Here is a 26,667-nt window from a genome sequence, read left to right on the forward strand (position 1 = left end):
CTTCTAACCGCCTCTACCCTCTCACCACCCCTCCAGGGAGGAAATGCCAACATAGTCTCAAGTGTCCACCTGATCCAAGAAGCTCACTCCTCACCAGCATCCCTCTCCAACCCATGGTCCAGTCCAATCCCTGTCTGAAGAGTTGGCTTTGGGAATGGTTCCTGTCCTGGGCCAACAGAAGGTCTGGGGCCCATGACCACTGGGGTCCTTCTAGTCTCAGTCAGACCATTAAGTCTGGTCTCTTTATGAGAATTTGGGGTCTGCATCCCATTGCTCTCCTGCTCCCTCAGGGGTTCTCTGTTGTGTTCCCTGTCAGGGCAGTCATTGGGTGTAGCTGGGCACCATCTAGTTCTTCTGGTCTCAGGCTGATGTAGCCTCTGGTTTATGTGGCCCTTTCTGCATCTTGGGCTCATAATTACCTTGTGTCCTTGGTGTTCTTCATTCTCCTTTGATCCAGGTGGATTGAGACCAATTGATGCATCTTAGATGGCTGCTTGCTAGCATTTAAGACCCCGGACGCCACTCTCCAAAGTGGGATGCAGAAATGTTTTCTTAATAGATTTTATTATGCCAATCGACTTAGATGTCCCCTGAAACCATGGTTCCCAGACCCCCGCCCCTGCTATGCTGGCCTTTGAAGCATTCAGTTTATTCAGGAAACTTCTTTGTTTTTGGTTTAGTCCAGTTGTGTTGACCTCCCCTGTATTGTGTGTTGTCTTTCCCTTCACCTAAAGTAGTTCTCATCTACTATCTAATTAGTGAATACTCCTCTCCCACCCTCCGTCCCTCTTGTAACCATTGAAGAATATTTTCTTCTCTGTTTAAACTGTTTCTTGAGTTCTTATAATAGTGGTCTTATACAATATTTGTCCTTTTGCAACTGACTGATTTCACTCAGCATAATGCCTTCTAGATTCCTCCATGTTATGAAATATTTCACAGATTCCTCACTGTTCTTTATCGATGAGTAGTATTCCATTGTGTGAATACACCGTAATTTATTTATCCGTTCACCCATTGATGGGCACCTTGGTTGTTTCCGTCTTTTTGTTATTGTAAACAGTGCTGCAAAGAACATGGGTGTGCATATATCTGTTCGTGTAAAGGCTATTCTCTAGGATATATTTCAAGGAGTGGGATTGCTGGATCGTATGGTAGTTCTATTTCTAGCTTTTTAAGGAAGCGCCAAATCGATTTCCAAAGTGGTTGTACCATTTTACATTCGCATGAGCTGTGTATAAGTGTTCCAATCTCTCCACAGCCTCTCCAACATTTATTCTTTTGTGTTTTTTGGATTAATGCCAGCCTTGTTGGAGTGAGATGGAATCTCATTGTAGATTTGATTTGCATTTCTCTAATGGCTAATGATCAGGAGCATTTCCTTATGTATCTGTTAGCTATCTGAATGTCTTCTTTAGGGAAGTGTCTGTTCATATCTTTTGCCCATTTTTTAATTATTTTGGCTTTTAAGTTCTCTCTGCATCTTTATTTTACATATAATTCACTTAACTTTTTAGTTCTCGATGCCATCTTTGTCAGTCGATATAATTTATACCATAAATGTTCCAAAAATTTTTTTTCATTCAGAGGAAGAGCAAGAATACAGATGAATTAAAGAAATGTCTTCTGTAGCCAGTATTACCCAGAAGATAGTTATAGTCTAATATAAAATTCTCTGATTCTAGACTTGTAACTAAGCCTCAAGCCTGCTAAAGGGTTAGAAAGCTTTTAGTATGTTTATCACATGCTAAATCTTTTGGTAAAATGTTCTCTGAGATCAATTTTCCGATTTCAATGCAAGTCAGCCCTGGAAAGATTCCTGTCATGTATAGTTATAATTAGCAGTCCATTCTCAGCTGCTAAGTGCACATCTGGTAGTGGAGTTGAGACCATTGTTAAAACAGCTGCTACCAATGACCTAAAAGTGACCATCTAGCCAGGACTGATAATGGCAATAATAACTTTGTTAATGTGGCAAATTAAAACCATTAATTATCTTTTTCTCAATGCTAGTGAGTTGCTTTGTAGACGTTGAACCGATAGGTTTATGTTTTATTGACTTGACCTGTTTCTGTGTATACTTCTAAGTAGTTATTTGTAATGTACAATTTATTGTTGGATATCTCAACAGGTAAAATTTAGTTTTGACAGAAATCTTTTTCACCAAAATTACTATAGTATTTTGTATGTTCCATGCACAGAATGGGGGCTTCAACGCCAGATAAGAGGATAAACTTTCATATTAACACAGCAGAGTTAGTTAGATGTATGCCATAGTTGATTTTGCTGCCACTCAAACATATGCTTGTGTTCCTCCCAACTCTGCTGTTTTCTAAATATGCTGTGTGTAAAAGATCTCTGACAGTTTGCTGAATTTGATTGTAAATTTGGTAAGTAAAAGTCTTATTGCTTATTCAGTGTCCATGATAACATGATTTTATTTTTTTATGCCATTTTTAAAATGTACTTTGTCTTTGAAGGAATGTTAAACTTTTCAAATTATGAAGTCCCAAGTGTGTTTTGTTTTAGAATTCAAGAAGTTGCATAGAAGTTAAGAACTATAAAATTAATCCCTTTTTTAAAACGTGGTATTTAAATTAGAAGTTGGTTCTTTGAGAGGATCAATAAAATTGACAAACCAAAGGCCAAACCGACAAAGGAAAAAAATGAGAAGATGCAAATAAAATAAGAAATGAAACGGGCAACATTATAACAGAACTAAGCAAGATAAAGAGGATTATTACAGAATATTATGAAAAATTGTGCTCTAACAAATTTTTTTTAACAAATTTGAAAACCTATAAGAAATGGACGAATTTCTAGAAACGTGTTATCTGCCTAAACTAATACAAGCAGAGGTAGAAAACCTAAATAGATCCATCACAAAAGAAGAAATTGAAGATTTCATAAAAAAATACTCCTAACAAAAAAAAAGCCCTGGCTGACATGGTGTCACTGGAGAGTTCTACCAAATATTCAGAGAAGAGTTGACTCCAAATCTACTCAAACTATTCCAGAACATAGAAAAGGAAAGAATAGTCCCTAATTCATTCTGTGAAGCCAGCAGAGCCCTGATATCATTGCCAGGCAAAGAGACCACAAAAAAAAAAAAAAAAGAAAAGAAAATTACAGACCAATATTCCTCATGAATATAGACTCAAAAATTGTAGCCAACAGAATTCAACAGCATATCAAAAAATAGTACACTGCAGTCAGACAGAGTTCATTCCAGGGATGCAGGGGTGGTTCAGCATTAGAAAATCAATTGCTATAATTCATCACATAAATAGAAAAAAGGAAAAGAATCATATGATCATCTCAGTTGATACAGAGAAGACATCTGACAAAATTCAATACCTTTTCCTGATAAAAACCCTCAGCAAGTTAGGAATAGAAGGAAAATTCCTCAACATAATTAAGGGCATATATACAAAACCTTGACGGCACTGGGTTTTTTTCTGGTTGGGTTACAAAACCAATAGCCAACATTATTCTCAATGAAGAGAGATTGAAAGCGTTCTCCTTGAGAACAGGAACTGGATAAGGATGCCCGTTTGTCACCAGTCCTATTCAATATTGTACTGGAAGTCCTAGCCAGAGCAATAAGGCAAGAAAGGGAAGTAGAGAACATCCAAATGGGTAAGGCAGAGGCAAAACTATTCCTATTCACAGATGACATGATCTTATGTGTAGAAAATCCCAGAAACTCTACAAGAAAGTTACTGGAACTAATGGAAGAGTTCAGCAAAGTGGCAGGGTACAAAATCAACATGCAAAAAATCAGTTGGATTCCTCTATACTAACAAGGAGGAGAACTCTGACAAGGAAATTAAAAAAAAAAGATACCATTTACAATATCCCCCCAAACGATAAAATACCTAGGAATAAGTCTAACCAGGGATGTAAAATACATATACAAAGAAAACTACAAAACACTACTGCAAGAAACCACAAGAGACCTACATAAATGGAAAAATATACCATGCTTATAGATTAGAAGACTTAGCATTGTGAAAATGTCAGTACTACCCAGAGCAATATATAGATATGATGCAATCCCAATCTAAATCTCAACAGTATTCTTTAACACAATACAAAAACTAATCTCCAACTTTATATGGAAAGGAAAGAGGTCCTAAATAGCCAAAGCATTATCAAAGAACAAAGTAAAAGGCCTCACACTCCCTGATCTCAAAACTTACTGTACAGCTGCGGTAGTGAAAACAGCCTGGTAATGGTACAGTGACAGACACACAGACCAGTGGAACAGAATTGAGAACCCAGAAGTAAATCCATCCAGCTATAGAGAGCTGATTTTTGACAAAGGGTTTAAGTCCATTCGGTGGGGAATAGAAGACTCTTTAACAAATGGTGCTGGCACAACTGGATATCTATTTGCAGAAAAATGAAACAGGGTGCATACATCACATGATACACAAAAACTAACTCAAAATGGATCAAAGACCTAAATGTTAAACCTAAGGCATAAAAGTTCCTGGAAGATAACACAGAGACAAAGCGAGGGGTCTGAATTTAAGGCATAAATAGACTATCAAACATAACTATCAGACAGAACATAAACTAGATAACATGGACCTCTTAAAAATTAAATACTTATGTTCGTCAAAAGACTTCACTAAAAGAGTAAAAAGAGATCTATAGACTGGGAAAAACTTTTGACAACAATGTATCTGACAAGGGTCTAATCTCTAAAATATATAGAAAACTTCAACACTTCATCAATGAAAAGACAAACAATCCTTGACAAAGGACCAAAGTCCTTTAAATGGAGGAAGACAGTCTTTTTTAACAAATGGTCCTGACAAAACTGGATGTCCATCTGTAAAAAAATGAAACAGGACCCATACCTCACACCATATACAAAAACTAACTCAAAATGGATCGAAGACCTAAATATAAAACCTAAAGTGGTAAAGACCTTAGAAGAAAAAATAGGGACAATGCTAGAAGCCCTAATGCATGGCATAAATACAATATAAACCATAACTAACTGCACAAACACGAGAAAATAATGGGGAGCTCCTATAAATGGAACACTTATGTTGATCAAAAGACTTCCCCAAAAGAGTAAAAAGAAAATCTACAGACTGGGAAAAAATTTTTAGCTGTGACATATCTGACATGGGACTGATCTCGAAAATCTGTAGAATACTTCAACACCTTAATAACAAAAAAGACAAATAATCCAATTTAAAAACTGGGCAAAGGGTGTGAACAGATACTTCACCAAAGAAGACATTCAGGCAACTAACAGACACATGAGGAAGTACTCTCAATCATTAGCCACAAGGGAAATACAGATCAAAACTACAGTAAGATACCATCTCATCTTGACCTTTTTGGCACTAATCAAAAAAGCAGAAAATAACAAATATTGGAGAGGTTGCAGGAAAATTGGAACTCATGCACTGCTAGTGGGAGTGTAAAATGGTACAACCACTATGAAAAACCATATGGCGCTTCCTTAAAAAGCTGGAAATGGAAATACATATGATCCAGCAATCCCACTACTAGGGATATATCCTAGGGAAATAAGAGCCGTCACACAAATAGACATGCACACCCATGTTCATTGAAGCATTATTCACAATAGCAGAAAGATGGGAACAACCTAAGTGCCGATCAACGGATGAATGGATAAACAAATTTTGTTACAAACACACAGTGGAATACTGCATAACGATAAAGAACAATGATGAATCCGTAAAACTTCTCACAACATGGATGTATCTGGAGGGCATTATGCTGAATGAAATAAGTCAATCACAAAAGGTCAAATATCGTATGAGGCTATTATATACTATTATAAAGCCCTAAGAAAGGTTTATACACAGGAAAAAATAATCTTTGATGGTTAACAGGTAGGGGAAGGGTGGACAGGAGAAATCACTAACTAGATAGTAGCGAAGTGGTAACTTTGGTGAAGGGAAAGACCACACACAGTATAGGGGAAGTCAGCACAACTTGACCAAGGCAAAGCCATAAGAAGCTTCCTAAGCACATCCAAGCACCTTGAGGGACTGAGTTGCTGGGGCTCAGGACTGGAGACTGACCTAGATGTCTTGGGGGCTGTCTAGGCCAACTGGCATAACATAGTTCATATAGAAAATGTTCTACATCCTACTTTGGTCAGTAGCGTCTGAGGTCTTAAAAGCTTTTGAATGGCTGTCTGGGGTAAACATCTATTGGTTCCATCCCATCCGGAGCAAAGGAGAATGAAGAAAACCAAAGACACAAGGAAAATATTAGTCCAAAGGGCTAATTCTCCACATGAACCAGAACGTCTACCAGCCTGAGCTCCAAAGAACTAGATGGTGCCCTTCTACCACCAGTAACCGCTCTGACGGGGATCACAGTAGTGTCCTGGACAGAGTGAGAGAAAAATGTGGAACAAAATTCAAATTCACACACACACACAAACAGACTTAATGGTCTGACAGAGACTGGAGGAACCCCCAAGACCATGGCCTCTGGACACTCTGTTAACTAAGAACTGAAGCCACTCTTAAAGTCTGCTTTTCAGCCAAAGATTAGACAAGCCTGTGAAACAAACAACACACGTCAGGAACGTACTTCTTAGCTCAATCAAGTATACGAAACCAAATGAGCAATGCCTGCCCAAAAGCAAAGACAAGAAGGCGGGAAAGGACAGGAAAACTGGACAGATGAACACAGGGAACTTGGAGTGGAAAGGGAAAGGGGGAGAGTGTTGACACAATGTGGGGATTGTCACGAAACAATTTGTGTATAAATTTTTGAACGAGAAATTGCACTGTAAACTTTCACCTAAAGCACAATAAAATTAAAAAAAAAAAAAGTTACATTAAACAAAAGACAACCCTATCAAAAAATGGCCAGAGGACAAAGGATATGAACAGACACTTCACCAAAGACATTCAGGCAGCTAACAAACACATGAAGAGATACTCACCATCGTAAGCCATTAGAGAGATACAAATCAAAACTACAATGAGATACCATCTTACCCCAGTAAAAATGGCTCTGATCCAAAAAAACAGAGAATAATAAATGCTGGTGATGTGGGGAAATTGAACTCTTAAACACTGCTGGTGAGATAGTCAAATGCTACAACCACTACAGAAAATGGTATGGCACTTTCTCAAATAGCTAGAAATAGAAATACCACATGATCCAGCAATCCCACTATTAGGTATTTATCCTGAAGAAATAAGAGAAGTGACAAGAATAGACATATACACACCCATATTCATTGCAGCATTATTCAGTGTAGCAAAAAAATGAAAACAACCTAAGTATCCGTCAGTGGATAAATGGATAAACAAATTTTGGTACGTAAATACAATGGAATAGTATTCAACGATAAAGAATAATGATGACTCCGTGAGACATAACATGGATGAATATGGAGGACATTATGCTGAGTGAAATAAGTCAATCACAAAAGGACAAATACTGTATGATACCACTTTTATAAAAAGTTAAGAATAGGTTTACTCACAGAAAGCAACCTTCTTTGATGGTTAGTAGGGAAACTGGAGGGATGGAAACAGGGAAGACAGAGTGGAAATGGGGAGAACGCTGACATATCACGGGGATAGCAACCAATGTCACAGAACAATTTGTATATGAATTGTTGAATGGGAAACTAATTTGCTGTGTAAACTTCTACCTAAAGCCCAATAAAATGTTCTAAAAAATTGAATTTAAGAACCTACAGGCTACCATATATGTGGCTGTGTACTGTGTTTCTGAGACCTTGTGAATTCTCTTATGACATTCTTCAATTTAGCTAACATTCAGTGATCTGAGAAATTATAAAAGTCTTAAGAAAATTCTAAACAAAAAGTTAACATAAGTATTGCTTCGACTGGAGTATGAGTGGCATATTACAAGAAAGAGACTGAACAATTTTTTAAAATCAAGCTTATTTTTAATATAAAATAATACTGTTATAGTAAAAAAATGATATAATAAAATTTCCCCCCAAAATAAGATGGGAAGTACATGAGAATGAATATTGCTTGATATAAGTAGTAAAAACTCTCTAAATTTCCAATTTCAGGTGATGGAATATGAGAATAGAATTCGAGCCTACTCCACACCAGACAAAATCTTCCGGTATTTTGCCACCTTGAAAGTGATCAATGAGCCTGGTGAGTCTGAAGTGTTCATGACTCCAGAAGATTTTGTGCGGTCCATAACACCCAATGAGAAACAGCCAGAACGTAAGTTGCTAAAGTGAAAAATAAGCTTGCGTTATGTATGTTGTTACACGCTCCTTTCTTTCTTTCTTTGTATTGCTTAAATCTTACAGTTCCATACAGTAAATATACTCCCTGTGTAACTACTGAAGGTCAGGTATTTTGCTAGGCCGACGGCACTGGGGTCTTTTAGGAGTACAAAAAAGGAGTGAGGCACAGTCTAATGTGGCACTCCTCAGCCAGGGTAAGGCATTAAGGAGATGATGCTCCTCTGGTTGAGAGTCGGCACCTGTCCTGAGACTGTTTCTGAAGGAAATGCATTACACGTGCAACAGCTATCAGGTTACTCTTTAATGAGGGAGATAGAGACATTAAGATAATTTCAGGAACGTGGTGACTTTTTCTTTAAAGAACGTGATGAAGAAGGGGCTATGGTGGTATAAAAGGGCACTTAGCTTAATCTGGAAATTTGGACAGTGATTTCTAGAGAATATGTCTAAGTGTGCGTAAAAATGAGACAAGCACAGAAGAGTGGAAAGAATGTCCTGTGTGGAGGAAACCACTTGTACAAACAAGGTGTATAGAAAAAATAAATGGCTTCTTATTACAAGTTAAATGTAACAGTTTAAGAACGTATATGGTACAGAAGGGGGAGATAAAGGAACTAATTCCTTAGATGGTGTATAAGAAAGGCTTCTAAGAGAAAGTGGCATTTGAGATGAGTATTGAAAAATTAATAATAGCTCACCAGATATACCAGAGGGAAGGGGCGTGAGGCAGAGCAAGTGAATTGTATGATCAAAGACCCAAACACGTGAAATAGCAAGGTGAGCTTGGAGAATCAAAAACAGTTACAGAATTTTAACCAGGGAGTTTATAATGTTTTGCCCACGTTTATTAGCATTCATACATGTCAAGGAGAAATAAAGACTAGGAAGTGTTGTTAGATGCTGTTGAAACGGTACTGACTCATAGCAACCTTGTGTACAACAGAATGAAACGCTCCTGAGTCCTGTTCTATCCTCACAATCATTGCTGTGTTTGAGCCCGTTATTGCAGCCATTGTGTCAATCTATCACTTTTTCACTGACCCTCTACTTTACCAAGCAGGATGCCCTCCGCCAGAGACTGGTCCCTCTTGATAACATGTCCAACGTTAAGTGAGACTAAGTCTTACCATTCTTGCTTCTAAGAGGCATTCGGCTGTATTTCTTCCAAGACAGATTTGTTCATTCTGGCAGTCCATGGTATATTCAGTATTCTTTACCAATACCATAATTCAAATGCATCCATTCTTCTTTGGTCTTCCTTGTTCATTTTCCAGCTTTCACATGCATATGAGGTGATTGGGATTGGGTCACAGTTTGGGTCGGGCACACCTTAGTCCTCAGAGTGACATCTTTGCTTTTTAACACTTGAGAGAGATCTTTTGCAGCAGATTGGCCCAATGCAGTACACCGTTTGATTTCTTGCTGTTGCTTCCATGGGTATTGATTGTGGAGCTGGGTAGAATGAAATCCTTGACAACTTCAGTCTTTTCTTCATTTATCATAATGTTGCTTATTGGTCCAATTGTAAGGATTTTTTTTTTTTTTTATGTTGAGGTATAACCCATACTGAAGGCTGTAGTCTTTGATCTTCAGTAAGTGCTTAAAGTCCTCTTCACTTTCAGCAAGCAAGGGTTGTATCATCTGCATATCATTAGTCTTCCTCCAATCCTGATGCCATGTTCTTCTTCACATACTCCAGCATCTTGGGTTATTTGCTCAGCATACAGACTGGATAAGCATGGTGAAAGGATACAACCCTGACGCATACCTTTTCTGGTTTTAAACCACACAGTATTCCCATTCTTTGGAATGTTACCTGTAATTTTTTATGATCCACACAGTCGAATGCCTTTGCATAGTCAGTAAAACACAGGTAAACATCTTTCTGATATTCTCTGCTTTCACCCAAGATCCATGTGACATCAGCAATGATAAACCTCATTCCATGTCTTCTTCTGAATCCAGCTTGAATTTCTGGGGTTCCCTATTGATCTACTGCTGCAACCATTTTTTAATTATCTTCAGCAAAAATTTACTTGCGTTTGATAATGATGATACTGTTCAATAATTTCTGCATCCTGTTGGATCACCTTTCTTTGGAATGGGCAAGCATATGGATCTCTTCCAGACAGCTGGCCAGGTAAGCTGTCTTCCAGATTTCTTGGCATAGACTAGTTAACAGTTTCTAGCATTGCATTTGTTTGTTGAAACATCTCAATTGTTACTATGTCATTCCTGGAGGGTTTTTTTTTTTTTAATTTTGTTGTTGAGAATATGCACAGTAGAACTTAAAGCAATTCAGCAGTTTCTACATATACCATTTAGTGACATTGATATCATTTTTCAAATTGTAAAACCTCTCACCCTCCTTTCTGAGCTGTTCCTCCCCCATTAACATAAATTTACTGCCCCCTAAGGTTCCTATTTAATCTTTCAAGTTGCTGTTATCAATTTGATCCCATATAGATAGTTCTTAAAAGAGCATAATGCTCAGGGCAGACAATTTTTGCTAGTAAAGCTAAAGTGTTATTTGGTTTTAAGAAGACTTAAGGGGATATTTTTGGCCTAAAGTTTAATGATTATCTTAGGGCAATAGTTTCAGGAGTTCATCCTTTGTGTCTCCAGGAAGTCTGGAATCCATGAGTGTTTTAAATTCTGAACTGCATTTTCCCCCTTTAGATCAGGATTTTTCTATGGAATCTTTGATCAAAATATTCAGTAATGATAGTCAGGCACCATCCAGTTCTGGTCTCATGAAAAAGGAGGCAATTGTTTGGAGCCTTGTTTTCTCTCAGTGCCTTTAGTGCAGCTTGGATTTCTTCCTTCAGTACCATCGGTTCTTAATCATATGCTACCTCCTGAGATGGTTGAAAATCGACCAATTCTTTTTGGTAGAGTGACTCTGTTTATTCTTTCCATCTTCTTTTGATGGTTCCTGCGTCATTCAGTCTTTTGCCTATAGAATCCTTCAGTATTGCTGCTTTTTCTGCAGCTCTTTCAGCTTGACAAATGCCGAGCATGTTCTTCCTTTTTGGTTTTCTGATTTATAATATTTTACTTTGTCTTCTCAAGTCGCCCTTTGAAATCTTCTGTTCAGCTCTTCATCATTTCTTCTTTTCACTTTATCTACTCTATGTTAAAGAGCAACTTTTAGAGTCTCTTCTGACAACCATTGTGGTTTTTTCTTTGTTTCCTCTCTCTTTTTTTTTTTTTAATTGTGCTTTAGGTGAAAGTTTAGAGCTCAAGTTAATTTCTCATACAAAAATTTATGCACGTATTGTTATGTGACCCTAGTTGCAATCTCTGTAATGTGACAGCACACTTCTCATTTTCACCACAGGTTTCCTGTGTCCATCTAGCTAGCTCCTGTCCCTTCTTGCCTTCTCATCCTGCTTCTGGATAGGAGCCACCCTTTTGGTCTCATATGTCTGCTTGAACTAAGAAGCACAATCTTCGCGAGTATTATTTTATGTTTTAAAGTCCAGTCTAACCTTCGTTGGAACAGTTGGCTTCAGGAATGGTTTTAGTTCTGGGTTAACAGAGTGTCCAGGGCCCATAGCTTTGGGGGTTCCTCCAGTCTCAGTCAGACCGTTAAGTCTGGTTTTTTTACGTGAATTTGCGTTCTGTTCCACACTTTCCTCCTACTCCTTCAGGGACTCTCTGTTGTGTTCCCTGTTCCCGGTCATTGGTGGTAGCTGGGAACTATCTAGTTCTTCTGGTCTCAGGCTGATGGAGTTTCTGGCTTATGTGGTCCTTTCTGTCTCTTGGGCTAATATTTTCCTTGTGTCTTTGGTGTTCTTCATTCTCCTTTTGTTTCCTGTCTTTTTAATGACCTCTTGCTTTCTTCTTTATGATGCCTTTGATGTCATCCCACAACTCATCTGTCCTTCGGTCATTAGTGTCCACTGCATCAAATCTATTCTTGAGATGGTGTCTAAATTTAAGTGGAGCATACTCAAGGTCTACTTTGGCTCTCATGGACTTGTTTTAATTTTCTTAAGCTTCCAGTTGGACTTGTATATGAGTAATTGTCTCTTCCACAGTTGGCCCCTGCCCGTGTTCTGTCTGATGATTCTGAGCTTCTCTATCATCTCTATTCCCCAGAAGTAGTCAATTTGATTCCTGTGTATTCCATCCAGTGAGGTCAATGTGTATCATCACCATTTATGTTGTTGAAAAAAAAAGGTATTTCTCATGAATAAGTCATCGGTCTTACAAAATTCTATCCTGCAGCCTGTGGCCTTGTTTCTATCACCAAGATTATGTTTTCTAACTACCGATCCTTCTTAGTTTCCAGCTTTTGCATTTAAATTACCAGTAATTATCAATGCTTCTTGATTGCATAGTTGATCAATTTCAGACTGCAGAAGTTGGTAAAAATCTTCAATTTCTTCATCTTTGGCATTAGTCATTGGTGCGTGCATTTAAATAATAGTCCTATTAACTGGTCTGCCTTGTGTTGTTGTTAGGTGTCGTTGAGTTGGTTTCGACTCATAGCAAACTGGTGTACACTGCCTGGTCCTGTGCCATCCTCACAATCATTGTTATGCTTGAGGCTGTTGTTGCAGCCACTGTGTCAGTCCATCTTGTTGAAGGTCTTCCTGTTTTTCACTGACCCTCTACTTTACCAAGCATGAGACTGTCCTCCAGGGGCTAGTCCCTCTTCATAACATGTCCAGAGTATGTGAGATGAAGTCTTGCCATCCTTGCTTCTAATGAGCATTCTGGCAGAATTTGAGTATTCCAGACAGATTTCTTTGTTCTGTGGCAGTCTGTGGTGTATTCTACATTCTTCACCAACACCGTAACTCAAAGGCATCAATTCTTCTTTGGTCTTCTTTATTCATTGCCCAGTTTTCAGATGCATATGAGGCAATTGAAAACACCATGGCTTGGGTCAGTTGCACCTTAGCCCTTCAAGTAACATCTTTGGTTTTTAACACATGAAAGATGTCTTTTGCAGCAGATTTGCCCAATGCAGTACGTCATTTGGTTTCTTGACTGTTGCTTCCGTGGGTGTTGATCGTGGATCCAAATAAAATGAAATCCTTGACAACTTCTTTATAGGTATATTGATATTATCCTGTCACTGACTTTGTACTTCAGAATAGATTTTGAAATGTTCTTTTTGACAGTAAGTATGACACCATTCCTCACCAGTTTGTCATGCCCAGCATAGTGAACCATATGATTGTCTGATTCAAAATGGCCAATTCCAGTCCATTTCAGCTCACAAATGCCTAGAGTATCAATTTTTATGCATTCTATTTCATTTTTGGGAAACCCTGGTGGTGTGGTTAAGTGCTACAGCTGCTAACAAAGGGTTGGCAGTTCGAATCTGCCAGCGCTCCTTGGAAACTCTATGGGGCAGTTCTACTCTGTCCTGTAGGGTCGCTGTGAGTCAGAATCGGCTTGACGGCACTGGTTGGGTTTTATTTCATTTTTGATGGCTTGCAATTTTTCTTGATTCAAACTTCATACTTTCCATGTTCTGTTTACTAATGGTTGTTTACAGCTGTTTCTTTTCATTTTAAATCATGCCACATCAGTAAATGAAGGTCCTGAAATCTTTACTCTGTTCACATCGTCAAGGTCAACTCTACTTTAAAGTGGCAGCTCTTCTCTAGTCGTATTTTGAGTGCCTTCCAACCTAGGAAGTACTATCAGGTATGCCAGGTACATGAAATTTGCTGAATATTTCAATTTTTTGGTTATGGATATTGTCATGGATTGAAATGTGTCCCCCCAAAATATCTATCAACTTTGCGGTCACGATTCCCAGTATTATATGATTGTCTACCATTTTGTCATCTGATGTGATTTTCCTATGTGTTGTAAATCCTATCACTATGATGTAATGAAATGGATTGTTGTTGTTAGGTGCCGTCGAGTCGGTTCTGACTCATAGCGACCCTATGCACAACAGAACGAAACACCGCCTGGTCCTGTGCCATCCTTACAATCGTTTTTATGCTTGAGCTCGTTGTAGCTACTGTGTCAATCCACCTCGTTGAGGGTCTTCCTCTTTTCTGCTGACCCTGTACTTTGCCAAGCATAACGTCCTTCTCCAGGGATTGATCCCTCCTGACAACATGTCCAAAGTATGTAAGACACAGTCTTGCCATCCTTGCCTCTAAGGAGCATTCTGGCCACACTTCTTCCAAGACAGATTTGTTTGTTCTTTTGGCAGTTCATGGTATATTCAATATTCTTCGCCAACACCACAATTCAAAGGCATCAACTCTTCTTTGGTCTTCCTTATTCATTGCCCAGCTTTCACATGCATATGATGCGATCGAAAATACCATGGCTTGGGTCAGACGCACCTTAGTCTTCAGGGTGACATCTTTGCTCTTCAACACTTTGAAGAGATCCTTTGCAGCAGATTTACCCAATGCGATGCATCTTTTGATTTCTTGACTGCTGCTTCCATGGCTGTTGATTGTGGATCCAAGTCAAATGAAATCTTTGACAACTTCAGTCTTTTCTCCGTTTATCATGATGTTGTTTATTGGTTCAGTTGTAAGGATTTTTGTTTTCTTTATTTAGAGGTGTAATCAATACCAAAGGTTGTGGTCTTTGATCTTCATTAGTGAGTGCTTCAAGTCCTCTTTACTTTCAGCAAGCAAGGTTGTGTCATCTGCATAACGCAGGTTGTTAATGAGTCTTTCTCCAATCCTGATGCCGCATTATTCTTCATATACTCCAGCTTCTTGGATTATTTGCTCAGCATATAGATTGAATGGGTGTGGTGAAAGGATACAATCCTGATGCACACCTTTCCTGACTTTAAACCACGCGGTATCCGAACAGCTGCTTCTTGATCTATGTACAGGTTCTTCATGAGCACAATTAAGTGTTCTGGAATTCTCATTCTTTGCGATATTATCCATCATTTGTTATGATTCACACAGTTGAATGCCTTTGCATAGTCAATAAAACAGAGGTAAACATCCTTCTGGTATTCTCTGCTTTCAGCCGGGATCCATCTGACATCAGCAGTGATATCCCTGGTTCCATGTCCTCTACTGAATCTGGCCTGAATTTCTGGCAGTTCCCTGTCAATATATTACTGCAGCTACTTTTGAATGATCTTCAGCAGAATTTTACTTGCATGTGAAATTAATGATATTGTTCTATAATTTCCACATTCGGTTGGATCACATTTCTTGGGAATAGGCATAAATATGGACCTCTTCCAGTTGATTGGCCAGATAGCTGTCTTCCAAATTTCTTGGCATAGAGGAGTGAACACTTCCAGTGCTGCATCCGTTTGTTGAAACATCTCAACTGGTATTTCGTCAATTCCCAAAGACTTGTTTTTGCCAGTGTCTTCAGTGCAGCTTGGGCTTCTTCCTTCAGTACTATTGGTTCCAGATCATATGCTACCTCCTGAAATGGTTGAACGTCGACCAATTCTTTTTGGTATAGTGACTCTGTGTATTCTTTCCATCTTCATTTGATGCTCCCCGTGTCATTTAATATTTTCCCCATGGAATCCTTCACTGTTGCAACTTAGGCCTTGAATTTTTTCTTCAATTCTTTGAGCTTGAGAAATGCCGAATGTGTTCTTCCCTTTGGGTTTTTTATCTCCAGCTCTCTGTGTATGTCATTATAATACTTTGTCTTCTCAAGGCACCCTTTGAAATCTTTTGTTCAGCTCTTTTACTTCATTTCTTCCTTTTGCTTTAGCTGCTCAATGTTCAAGAGCAAGTTTCAGAATCCCTTGTGACATCCATTTTGGTCTTTTCTTTCTTTTCTGTGTTTTTATTGACCTCTTGGTTTCTTCATGTACGATGCCCTTGATGTCATTCTGCAACTCACCTGGTCTTCGGTCATTAGTGTTCAGCATGTCAAATGTTTTTTCAAGACTACATTTGACAGGGTCTCTAAATTCAGGTGGGATATACTCAAGGTCATACTTTGACTCTTGTGTGCTTGTTCTAATTTTCTTCAGTTTCAACTTTATCTTGCATATGAGCAATTGATAGATAGTCTGTTCCACAGTCAACCCCTGGCCTTATTCTTATTGATGATATTGAGCTTTTCCATTGTCTACTTCCACAGATGTGGTCGATTGGATTCCTGTTTGTTCCATCTGGTGAGGTCCAGCTGTATATTCACTGTTTATGTTTTTTAAAAAAAGTATTTGCAGTGAATTCATTGGTCTTGCAAAATTCTATCATGTGATCTCCAGTGTCATTTCTATCACCAAGGCCTTATTTTTTAACTACCAGTCCTTTTTTGCTTCCAGCTGTCACATTCCAATCAACAGTATCTTGAGTGCATGTTTGATCAATTTCAAACTGCAGAAGTTGGTAAAAAATCTTTCATTTCTTCATCTTTGGCATTAGTGGTTGGTGCATAAATTTGAATAATAGTCGTATTAACTGGTCTTCCTTGTAGGCATGTGAATATCATCCCATCGCTGACAGCGTTGTACTTCAGGAGAGATGTGTAAATGTCCTTTTCGAAGATGAATGTGATGCCAGTCACCTTCAGTCTGTCATTCCCAGCACAGTATATCATATGATTAGCCAATTCAAAATGGCAAAGTCCAGTTCATTTCAGCTCACTAGTGCCTAGGAAATTGATTTTTATGCATTCCATTTTATTTTTTGATGACTTCCAGTTTTCTTAAATTCCTACTTCGTACATTCCATGTTGGATTATTAATGGATGTTTGCAGCTGTTTCTTCTCATTTTGAGTCATGCCACATAAGCAAATGAATGTCCCAAAAGCTTTTTTCCATCCGCGTCATCAAGGTCTACTCTGCTTGGAGGCAGCAGCTCTTCCCCAGTCATATTTTGAGTGCCGTCCAACCTAAGAGGCTCATCTCCCAGTGGTGTATCGATGTTCTGCTGCTATTCATAAGTTTTCCACTGACAAATTCTTTCAGAAGTAGACTACCAGGTCCTTCTTCCTAGTCTGCCTCAGTCTGGAAGCTCCGCTGAAACCTGTCCAACATGGGTGAACTTGCTGATATTTGAAATACCTGTGGCATGGCTTCCAGCATCACAGCAACACGCAAGCCGCAACAGTATGACAAACTGATAGATGAGTGGTGACATTTTCCTACAGGGTGTCTTCTTCTTACTAATTTGAAGTTCTTTATGTTTTATGGATCGTTGTCCTTCTTTAGTCGTGTATGTCCTTGATATATTCTCTACTGTGTGACTTTTCTTTTCACTTTTTCTGGAGTCTTTATGAAATTAAAACAGAAGTTTTTAATTCTAATGTACTTGAACTTTTTAGTGTTTATAGCTAATGCTATTTTTTCTTTTAGTCTAACAGTTATTTCATGAGATAGCTTTTGCATTATTTTCTAAAAGCTTTATAATTCAGCAGTTTTTAAATCTGTCTGGAATTAATTTTCTGTGTGAAATGGTCCATTTTCACTTTTTTCCTACATGGATACCCCATTTGTTGAAAAATCCATCATTTTCCCTGCTAATCAGCCTTCCCACCTCTGTCATCAATCGGTTGCCCAGTTATTAATGATCTGTTTCTGGACCCAATTCCATTTGTTTCTTTGATTGTTTAGCTCTCCCAAGTGCTGTCTGAAATATTCTATCTTCGAATGAGTTTTAGTGTCTGGTAGAACAAGACTTTCTCCTACTTTAAGAATGATTTGCTCATAAGACCAGACTTAATGGTCTGACTGAGACTGGAAAGACCCCGGTGGTCATGGCCCCCAGACCTTCTGTTGGCCCAGGACAGGAACCATTCCCAAAGCCAACTCTTCAGACATGGATTGGACTGGACCATGGGTTGGAGAGGGATGCTGGTGAGGAGTGAGCTTCTTGGATCAGGTGGACACTTGAGACTATGTTGGCATCTCCTGCCTGGAGGGGAGATGAGAGGGTGGAGAGGGTTAGAAGCTGGCGAAAAGGACATGAAAAGAGAGAGTGGAGGGAGAGAGTGGGCTCTCTCATTAGGGGGGGAGTAATTGGGAGTGTGTAGCAAGGTGTATATGGGTTTTTGTGTGAGAGACTGACTTGATTTGTAAACTTTCACGTAAAGCACAATAAAAATTATTTAAAAAAAAAAAAAAGAATGATTTGCCTGTTCTTGGCCTCTTAATTGCCATATAAATTTTAGAATTTACTTGTCAACTTCTACAGAAAGAAAAAAAATCTCTGCTGGAATTATGTTTAGGGTTGAACTGAATCCATATATCAGCTTGGGGGAAAAATGACCTCTTTACAACATTGGGTTTTCCTATCCATGAATGTGGCATCTCTCTCCATTTTTAGGCATTCTTTAATATCTTCTAATAAAATTTCTTCATTTTCTCTATAGAAGCCTTAGATGTCATCTGTTATATTTATTACTCATTATTTCAAATAATTGGTGCTATCCTATAAGTGATTTAAAAAAATTATTTGTTTTTTGTCTGGACCTCCATTAGAATTTTTTTTTAAACATGTACCACTGATTTGCTAATCTTTTTCTTAGGAATTTTCTATCTGTGTTCATGGGTAAAGGCTTAGATTCATTTTTTAGTTTTCTTGAGAATTTTCTTAAATTGCCCCCCCACCTCAGAGAATGGGTACATGGGGGTAAACTTCCTGTAGATGACTGAAAATGTTTTTAGTCTATCATACTACCTAATTAATTGTTGAATTGAATATAGTATTTACACTATTTTGAAAACCCTTCTTTCTCAGAAGTTTAAAAGCCTTTTGCACCATTGTTTTCTAGTGTCCAGTTTTACTTGTGAGACATCCCATTCCTTTATAAGTGACCAGAAAGTTTTTTTTCTGGAAACTTTTAAGATGTTATTTTGGTAGTCTGAAATTTCACAAATACCTGCCAGTCGTAGATTAATTACTTTTGTGTGTGGCCTTTATAGCTATGGGCTTATAACTCCCACCCAGGTGATTGTGTGGTAGGGTGATTTTGGCCTACCAGGGGAATTGGTCAGTTTTGCCTTAAAAGAGAGCCAATTCCAGAGCAAAGAGGAAAGCCCACTACCACCAAAGAAGGAGAGGCCCGCAGCAGAAACTGGCAGGAGAGACCTGCAGGAAACTGTGACGTGGGCTTCCTGGCCCAACGGAGAAAGAAAGCTTAGTGCCTTTGGGCAGAGGCTGAGGGCCAGGGAGAGGGGTGCCTGAAAGCACCATATGGGGAGAGGCTGTCCTGATGAAAGAACTGTATTCTGAGTGTTCTTGAGCCTGAATTGTGACTGTTACTTCCCTAATAAACACCATAATTTTGAGTATGGTCTGTGAGTTCTGTGTGGCCATTGCAATGAATTACCGAACCTAGCAGAGAGTGCCTTGGGTGGGATGATTGGTGTCAGAATTAGTAAAGATGGCAGAGAGAAAAGGCATGTCTGACCTCCACCTCATGAGAAGCAGCCTTGGGCTGTTGATCTTGATCTCCTTTCCCCTTGTGAGGATGAGTTCAGACACTGCCCTCAAGCTGTTTTTACACTGATAAAGCCTAGATACTTTTTTGTGCATCTTGTTTAGAACACTTGGTAAAAAAAAAAACCAAAACCCAGTTGCGGTTGAGTGGTGTCTGATTCATAGCAACCCTATAGGACAGAGCAGAACTGCCCCATAGAGTTTCCAAGGAGTGCCTGGTGGATTCGAACTGCCAGCCTTTGGTTAACAGCTGTAGCAGTTAACCACTATGCCACCAGGGTTTCCAGAACACTTGGTAGGCCCTTTAAGTTTTTTGTCTTTCTTCAGCTTTTGAGAAGTTTTCAATGTATTTTTTTTTTATTATTATTTTGAATTTCTTCCCTATTTCTGAATGGGAAAAAGTCATGTAGAATATTGGAGCTCCTAGATGGGGTCTCTATGTTTTCTACATTTCTCTCTTAGGTTTTCTTTTTTCCATGTTGTTGTCTTTTTGGTAGTGGTCTGGGAAGTTTCCTTATGCTAATCTTTTGATTAAAAAGTATTTAAAATGGGAGGGAGACAGGCCACCTTAGTTTTAATTGTCTGAAACCCATCTGATTACTTATCATGGAAGCCTGTTCTGGCTTTGTGACTGTGATATCTTCTTGAATATCTGTGAGGTTACAAATTAAAATTGTTTTTAAATTACCTCCTGGGTCCTGAATTATCTGTTTATTTTGCAGTCAGTGGTTCAGTTCTTCAGGGCAATCTTCTCAAAGGTGAAGCACATTTCAGATAAAGAGAATGTAACCAAGCTTGTGGAAGCAGAAGTGCAAAAAGCTTCCTCTGGGAGCAGTGATAATCTGATGATTGTAATGCTTGTGGACATGACAAGATAAGGCCTGAACTAGCATGAATACAGTGAAAGCTGAGTGATTATGCAATAAAAATTAGTATAATTGAGAACTAATTTCTCCACTCTCAAAACTCCCACAGCACCCTCTTACTGAAGTCATTTGAAACTCCCTTATAATGTTAATGATTATGTCTACGTGTATGTCTCTCTGACTAAATGTGACTCAGGTCAGGAACTGTATTTTATTTACTTGTCCTTTTACAGATGTTTATGAATCAAGCACTGTTCCAAGTGTTAGGGATAGAGCAGTGAGCAAAGACAAAAAATCCCAGACACTCAGGTGCACTTCATGTATTTACTTATATCTTTCACAGTGCTCAAAACCTAATATTCAGTATCCCCAAGGTAAATATTTATTATTTAACCCTAATTGAAAAGATAATTTGAAGATAGCCTATTTCTTTCTGTTTATATGTGCTGTATAATTTCTTTTTGGTAGTGAACTTTTTTCTCTCCAACTTGATACAAAAAATTATTCTGCATTCAGATTAAGCCAATATCCCTCACCTTAATTAGAGGTAATAAGGCATCTTAATGTAATGAAATGTACACTGCTCTGGAGGAGTCTGGGGTTCCAGTTTGACTCTACTGTTAACTAGTTGAATAGGTTTGCACATGCAACTTTTACCTTCCTTACCCTCTCAGAGCCTTAGTTTTCTCATATGTAAAGTAATAAGGTTGGTATCTTTTAGTCCTGGCACTTTTCAGTCTGAAAAGTGGGACAAAATTTTTGTTTCTGTGGCCTTTGAATAAATGTTATAACTAAACCATCTAGTACATTTAATTGAATGGCTGAAAACAAAACTGAGAGCTGTAATTTTATGTTTCACTTGCTCTATATTCAGTGACTAAATATTTGTTTCTTCTCTTTTACAGACTTGGGCCTGGACCAGTATATAATCAAACGCTTTGATGGAAAGGTGAGAGAACTGTGATACTTGTGTACATATCCCATTGTTTACTAAGAAGATTTTAAAGTTCCTCTAGAATTATGTAGGGGAGATTCCTGAATACCTTTTGTTTATCTTATCAAAAAAAGCATATTACTTAGTGTTAGGAGGCTTGTAAGTACCTTCAAATACTCTTACAGAAACGAAGGTCCTTCTCTATGTTTTCATACAAGATAGCTCTCCTGGGTTGCCTGCTATGTATCTTAAGGGCTGTTCCAGTGTATGTTGATGTTTGAGTGTTAACTCAATAGCTATCATGAAAATTAATAAGCCCACAATATTATATTTGCATTTCTTGCAAGAACACCTGTCTTCCTCAAACTTTCTGGTAATATATAGCAGTAATTCTAACTAGAAAATTACAAAGGTCCTTGCTAGTGCTTATGAAAGAATTATGAAGGCCACCCAGATTTTACATGTGTAAGTGCATTGTGTTTGCTTACAATTCTTTATGTATACCTAAATAAATCATAGAGTAAATCCTTCTTAGGTATAGAAAATGGGACTTTCAGTTTTGTTATCTCATAAAGCAGTCAGTCAAACGTGTTTTTCCCTTTCAGGGTGAAATCTCCAAAAAGAAAAAGAAAGTGTTACACAGGGTCAGAAAGACAGCTAAAGGGTCAATTTTAAAGTCCAGGAAGAAAGCACATCAGAAAGAAGAAAAAGTCAAGCGTGGCTTTACAAAGCTTAAAATGGAGGAACTCAGAAGGAAAATCATGGAGTGGATGCAAAAGGCAGGATCACAAAAGAGGGTTTAGATTGGATAGAGGTCAGGGTTAGTGGACACTGATCTTGCAGAAATGTGTCGATACCTGCATCATTACATAAAACTATTTAACACTGGTAAAGTGAAGAGATGTGTGCTAAGTGCTTTCCACAAGTGGAAAGAATGAGTGGCTGCCTTAAGATATTAGAGATCTCAGCCAAGGCTACCTCCTGAAAGTTACCTTTCCCATTCAGGAGGCACAGTGCCTAAAATGCCTCTATCTTTGGGTATCCTCTTGTTTAAGTCACATATTCTAAAAGACAGGTGATCAGAAGAGAAAGGTCATTGAACTAAATGTTAGGAGACCTAGGTTTAGAGTCCTGACACCTCTGATCCTTGGTGTCTCTGCTTTATGTACTTTAATGAGGGGTGACTGTAGACCTGAATGTCAGAATCTGATTCCAGAGTCTCTAGCAGGTCAGGACCCTATCTTATCTCTCCTTGTGTCACTCAGAGTCCAGCATAGGCCTAGCACACAGGACGTGACCAATAAATGTTTGATGACTTGCAGAAAATCACTTAGTCAATTACATATTCCTTGGAAGTATGGTCATTAAGTCAATGATACAGCAGAATTAACTTCAAATTGCCTTTTTGATGACTTAAGGAATCTAGAGTAGCATGAGAATTCAGTCTTCCTTTGTAGTGTGTATGTCAACCTGAAAACATGTAAAGAAGTTGAATAAATCCAAGTTCAGTAGCAGATTTACGTGTTATAAGAGGAATTTCCATTCCTAGAGATCTGTCGAATACAAAATCCCTATATGGTAATTGATGTTTCATATATGGTCTTTAATTTTTTTCTTGCTTTGGCCCAGTAATGTCCACTTGATGCTAAAAATTTGCAGCTTTTGGCATGACTTTTAGGTTCAATCTTTGTTTTACTTGTATTAGATTTATGAGCTCTACATTTATCATTAGTGTCATTGGCATTTTTTTAATTTCCGCTTATTTGTATAAAATAGCAAGAGTAAAATGCAATAAAACATTAAAGTATTTGAGTATGCTCCTTGACGTGGAAACAAAAATGGTAGAGCTTCCGTGTTTGGAAGGCAGGCTGATAGGTTGTAGTTGCAAATGCTTATTTGTTCACTGATGCATAAAATTCAGAAATTGGGGTATGAAAGGAAACATACAGGGATATAAAGATGTAACGTGTGGAAGTGTGACTTGTATAAAAGTCAACCATATGAAAGTTGACTTCATGCTGTCAGGAGAACAAGTTCTGAAAAAGAAAAATCGAGAACTCACATGAGGAGCTGTAGAATGGACCAGTGACCTTGAGCCAGCTTACCCCCTAGTGAGAAGTGAACAAGCCAGAATTGCCTTTCATCCACATATGCATGTAAAATTCCTTTGCCAGATTCTTCATCTAAGTTCTACATTCATTTCCATGACATACATTCTGGAGGTCTTGTTTTGAAGCTGAGACTGGGCTTCTTGAAGAGGATTTTTTTTTTTTAATAATTTTTATTGTGCTTTAGGTGAAAATTTACAAATCAAGTCAGTCTGTCACATGTAAGCTTATATACACCTTACTCCATACTCGCATTTACTCTCCCCCAATGAGTCAGCCCGCTCTCTCCTTCCAGTCTCTCCACTCCCTCCGTCCAGTCTCTCTTTTCCTGACCATTTTGCCAGTTTCTAACCCTCTGTACCCTCCCATCTCCTCTTGAAGAGGATTTTTAAACTGAGCTCACCTCTGATTTGTCTTTACAAATGGTCTTTTATTTCATATGATGTTTAAGAAAGTAGTTTCTGTACTTTTGACCTATTTTAAAACCTTCTTTATTATGTATGAAGAGCACAACATGCGTTGAATGCTTGATCAGTTTGGAAGTTTTTCCAGAGTTTTTTATGTATGAAGTCCTTCACGTGGTAATTTTAAGAATCAAGTCTGCTTCTTCTGTCAGTCTTATTACTTTCCTCTGAATCTTCATAACCCTTGTTATCTCAGTCAGAAAATTTTAATTCGTAAAAAGCAGTTTCTAGGTTATATAAATCCTAAGGACAGTTTCCTGTTGAAAAACAGATTTGTGTGATAATTATTGTAATTGGTGTGATAAATTTAAAAAGCTAACACCCTAGAGAAATTTGCTTTTAAATTTGTTTTGATTTTTAAATGAGCTTTCTAATTTTCTTTTTTTTTTTTTTTTAAACTTGGAAGAGAAACTAGTTGTGAACTGCTTAAAGGCAGAATTATTCACTCCCGTCATCTTGGCCCCCATTGTTTTTTCATCATCATTTACCAGTAACAAATGCTTTGATAACACTAACTTATTCCGTTGTCTTCTAATGGAAATACACTCGAGGCTTTTTGTCACTGAAAGCAAGAACAAATGTGAAAATAATATTTTGTTTTCCTGGGGTGTTTTCTCAGCTGCATTTGAATTTCATAGACCCTCTAGATGCAAAATAGAGAAGAATGGACCGACCGGTACTAACATATAATTGCTTTGGTAACTGTTATCATTTCTCCTGTTTAACTGAGTGGAAAATTCCCTGGAGAAATAAACAAAATTTCTCTATTTTAGCAGATAGCCAATGAAATTGGATTTAAGTAGTTTTTTAGTTTTGAAGAGAATCTTTTTTAGAGTCCAACTCTACCTTATGTTTTTAAATGTATTCTAATTCCTTACTGTAAGGATACTAGCAATTTCCTTTGTAGAAAAGTCATGAAATCCATTATTTTTGGCACCTGCTTCATCAAAATACATTTCAAAACAATCTACCAATACAGGACTTGTATAAAGAATAGTTAGCAGCATATTTAATGGCCTTTGGTCTTCAGAACATATTTTGTAGATAAGTGATACTTTTAAAAATATTCTACTAGGATTAAAAATTAATAAACCTCAAAATCTTGAAGAATTCAGATTTTCTCTTAGAGGATTTTTAAATCATTGTAAGCAGCTTATTAGCACTACTATAGAGATGATAGTACAGAATATGGTCTGGCTTTTGTTATAGTGTAATGTCAAAGATTTTTATAAAAATGTACACACACCCATATCCATGTATTCTCCTTATGACTTGTTAATGCAGTCATTTCATGAATTTTGGATTCTTTAATGAAAACCATATTTTTTCTTGGTTTAATTTTTTATCATCCAGTAATGTGGCCTATAAACATTTCCAAGTGGAGCCTTTGTCCTGTCTCACTGTCAGATATTTCTTTCATTTAATCGTTAAGTTGCTGTCTTTTATTGGTTGTGATTTATCTGAAGTGGTTTGTATCCTTTTAATTATCCAATGTTCCCTTACCCCTCCCTTTTTTTAACCTCAGCAAACCAAAGACAGAAATTATGTTTTGTATTTTCAGTTCCTGTTGCATATAGCAGACAACCTTGTCCAAATCAAACACCAGGCTTTTCTTTAAAAGAATCCCAGGAGGTAAAGTTGTTTCTCGCACAGTGACTATCAGCTTCCATATCTCTGACTCAGTAATCCCGCCTTTCTCTCTCCTAAGAACGATAAATCCCATATCCTATTTTTAAGTAAGATCAAATTGCCTACTGAAACTAATCATTCATTATTATCATCCCACCATTTATTTCTTTTTTAGAGAATAGACTTGTTATTTTTCCCTCCCTGCCGATTCTCCCGTTTCCCCAGCTCCCCCCTGAATATTTCAGAAACACTACCTCTGAATTCAGCTTTTTCATTATTTGTAATTACAGCCCTTTAGGATCTTAATGAGCTCTCCAATTTGGAGGAAGGAATTCACATTTTTTTTTCTTTCCATCTTCTTTATGATTTCTTGTTCACGTTGAATAGGAAAACATTTTATATCAAATAGCAATGAAGTATTGTCCTCATTCAGGTAAAAGAGATAAAAGTATATGATCAAAACCTAAAAAAGGAAGTATTGATTATGGTGTTCATAACAAAAAAGATGATCAACAGAGAAAAAGATGAGAAATCAAAGCTTTAATACATATAACCAAATGCTCTTAATTGTTCGCCAGGTAGAAGTTCTAGTTAAAATACTGATAAATCAGTTTTAAATGTCCATTCCCTCTGGGGGAAGGCTTTCATTCACCCACATGTGGGTACGTTTTTTTCCTGTAATGTAATTGTCTCAGTGCTTTATTTGAGTAGTGATTATTTACTTCATGTCAACATAAAACATGAATCTGGAATAAGGTCAAGTATAGTACTACTCCTTGATACGTAGAATGAACTATGGTTGCCAACCAAAAGGTCAGCAGTTCAAATCTACCACCTGCTTTTTCAAAACCCTATGGGGCAGTTCTGCTCTGTCCTATGGGGTCAGTATGTGTCAGAATCATCTGGACAGTATGTGCTGCAGATGCAGGTCAAGGAAATTTAAATTAAGAGAATGAGGACTAAAGCTCTCATGGGACAGGGTTTGATGAATCTTCACAAACTGAGTTGCTTAAATTCTGTTTAAATTTAGATAGTAGAT

At 37.8% G+C, this 26,667-nt stretch overlaps 1 protein-coding gene across 1 annotated transcript in view; it reads left to right on the forward strand.

Annotated features, from left to right (window-relative positions):
- MICU1 (mitochondrial calcium uptake 1) overlaps positions 1–26,667 on the forward strand; it is a 272,079-nt gene that overhangs the window by 57,052 nt on the left and 188,360 nt on the right. Inside the window, exons 4-5 of the mRNA XM_049854813.1 lie at positions 8,066–8,228; positions 21,399–21,442. Of these exons, the coding sequence (XP_049710770.1) occupies positions 8,066–8,228; positions 21,399–21,442 (207 nt within the window). The remainder of the gene's footprint in view (positions 1–8,065; positions 8,229–21,398; positions 21,443–26,667) is intronic.

The sequence above is a fragment of the Elephas maximus genome, chromosome 16 (assembly GCF_024166365.1).
Source record: "Elephas maximus indicus isolate mEleMax1 chromosome 16, mEleMax1 primary haplotype, whole genome shotgun sequence".
In the NCBI taxonomy this organism is placed as follows: domain Eukaryota; kingdom Metazoa; phylum Chordata; class Mammalia; order Proboscidea; family Elephantidae; genus Elephas; species Elephas maximus.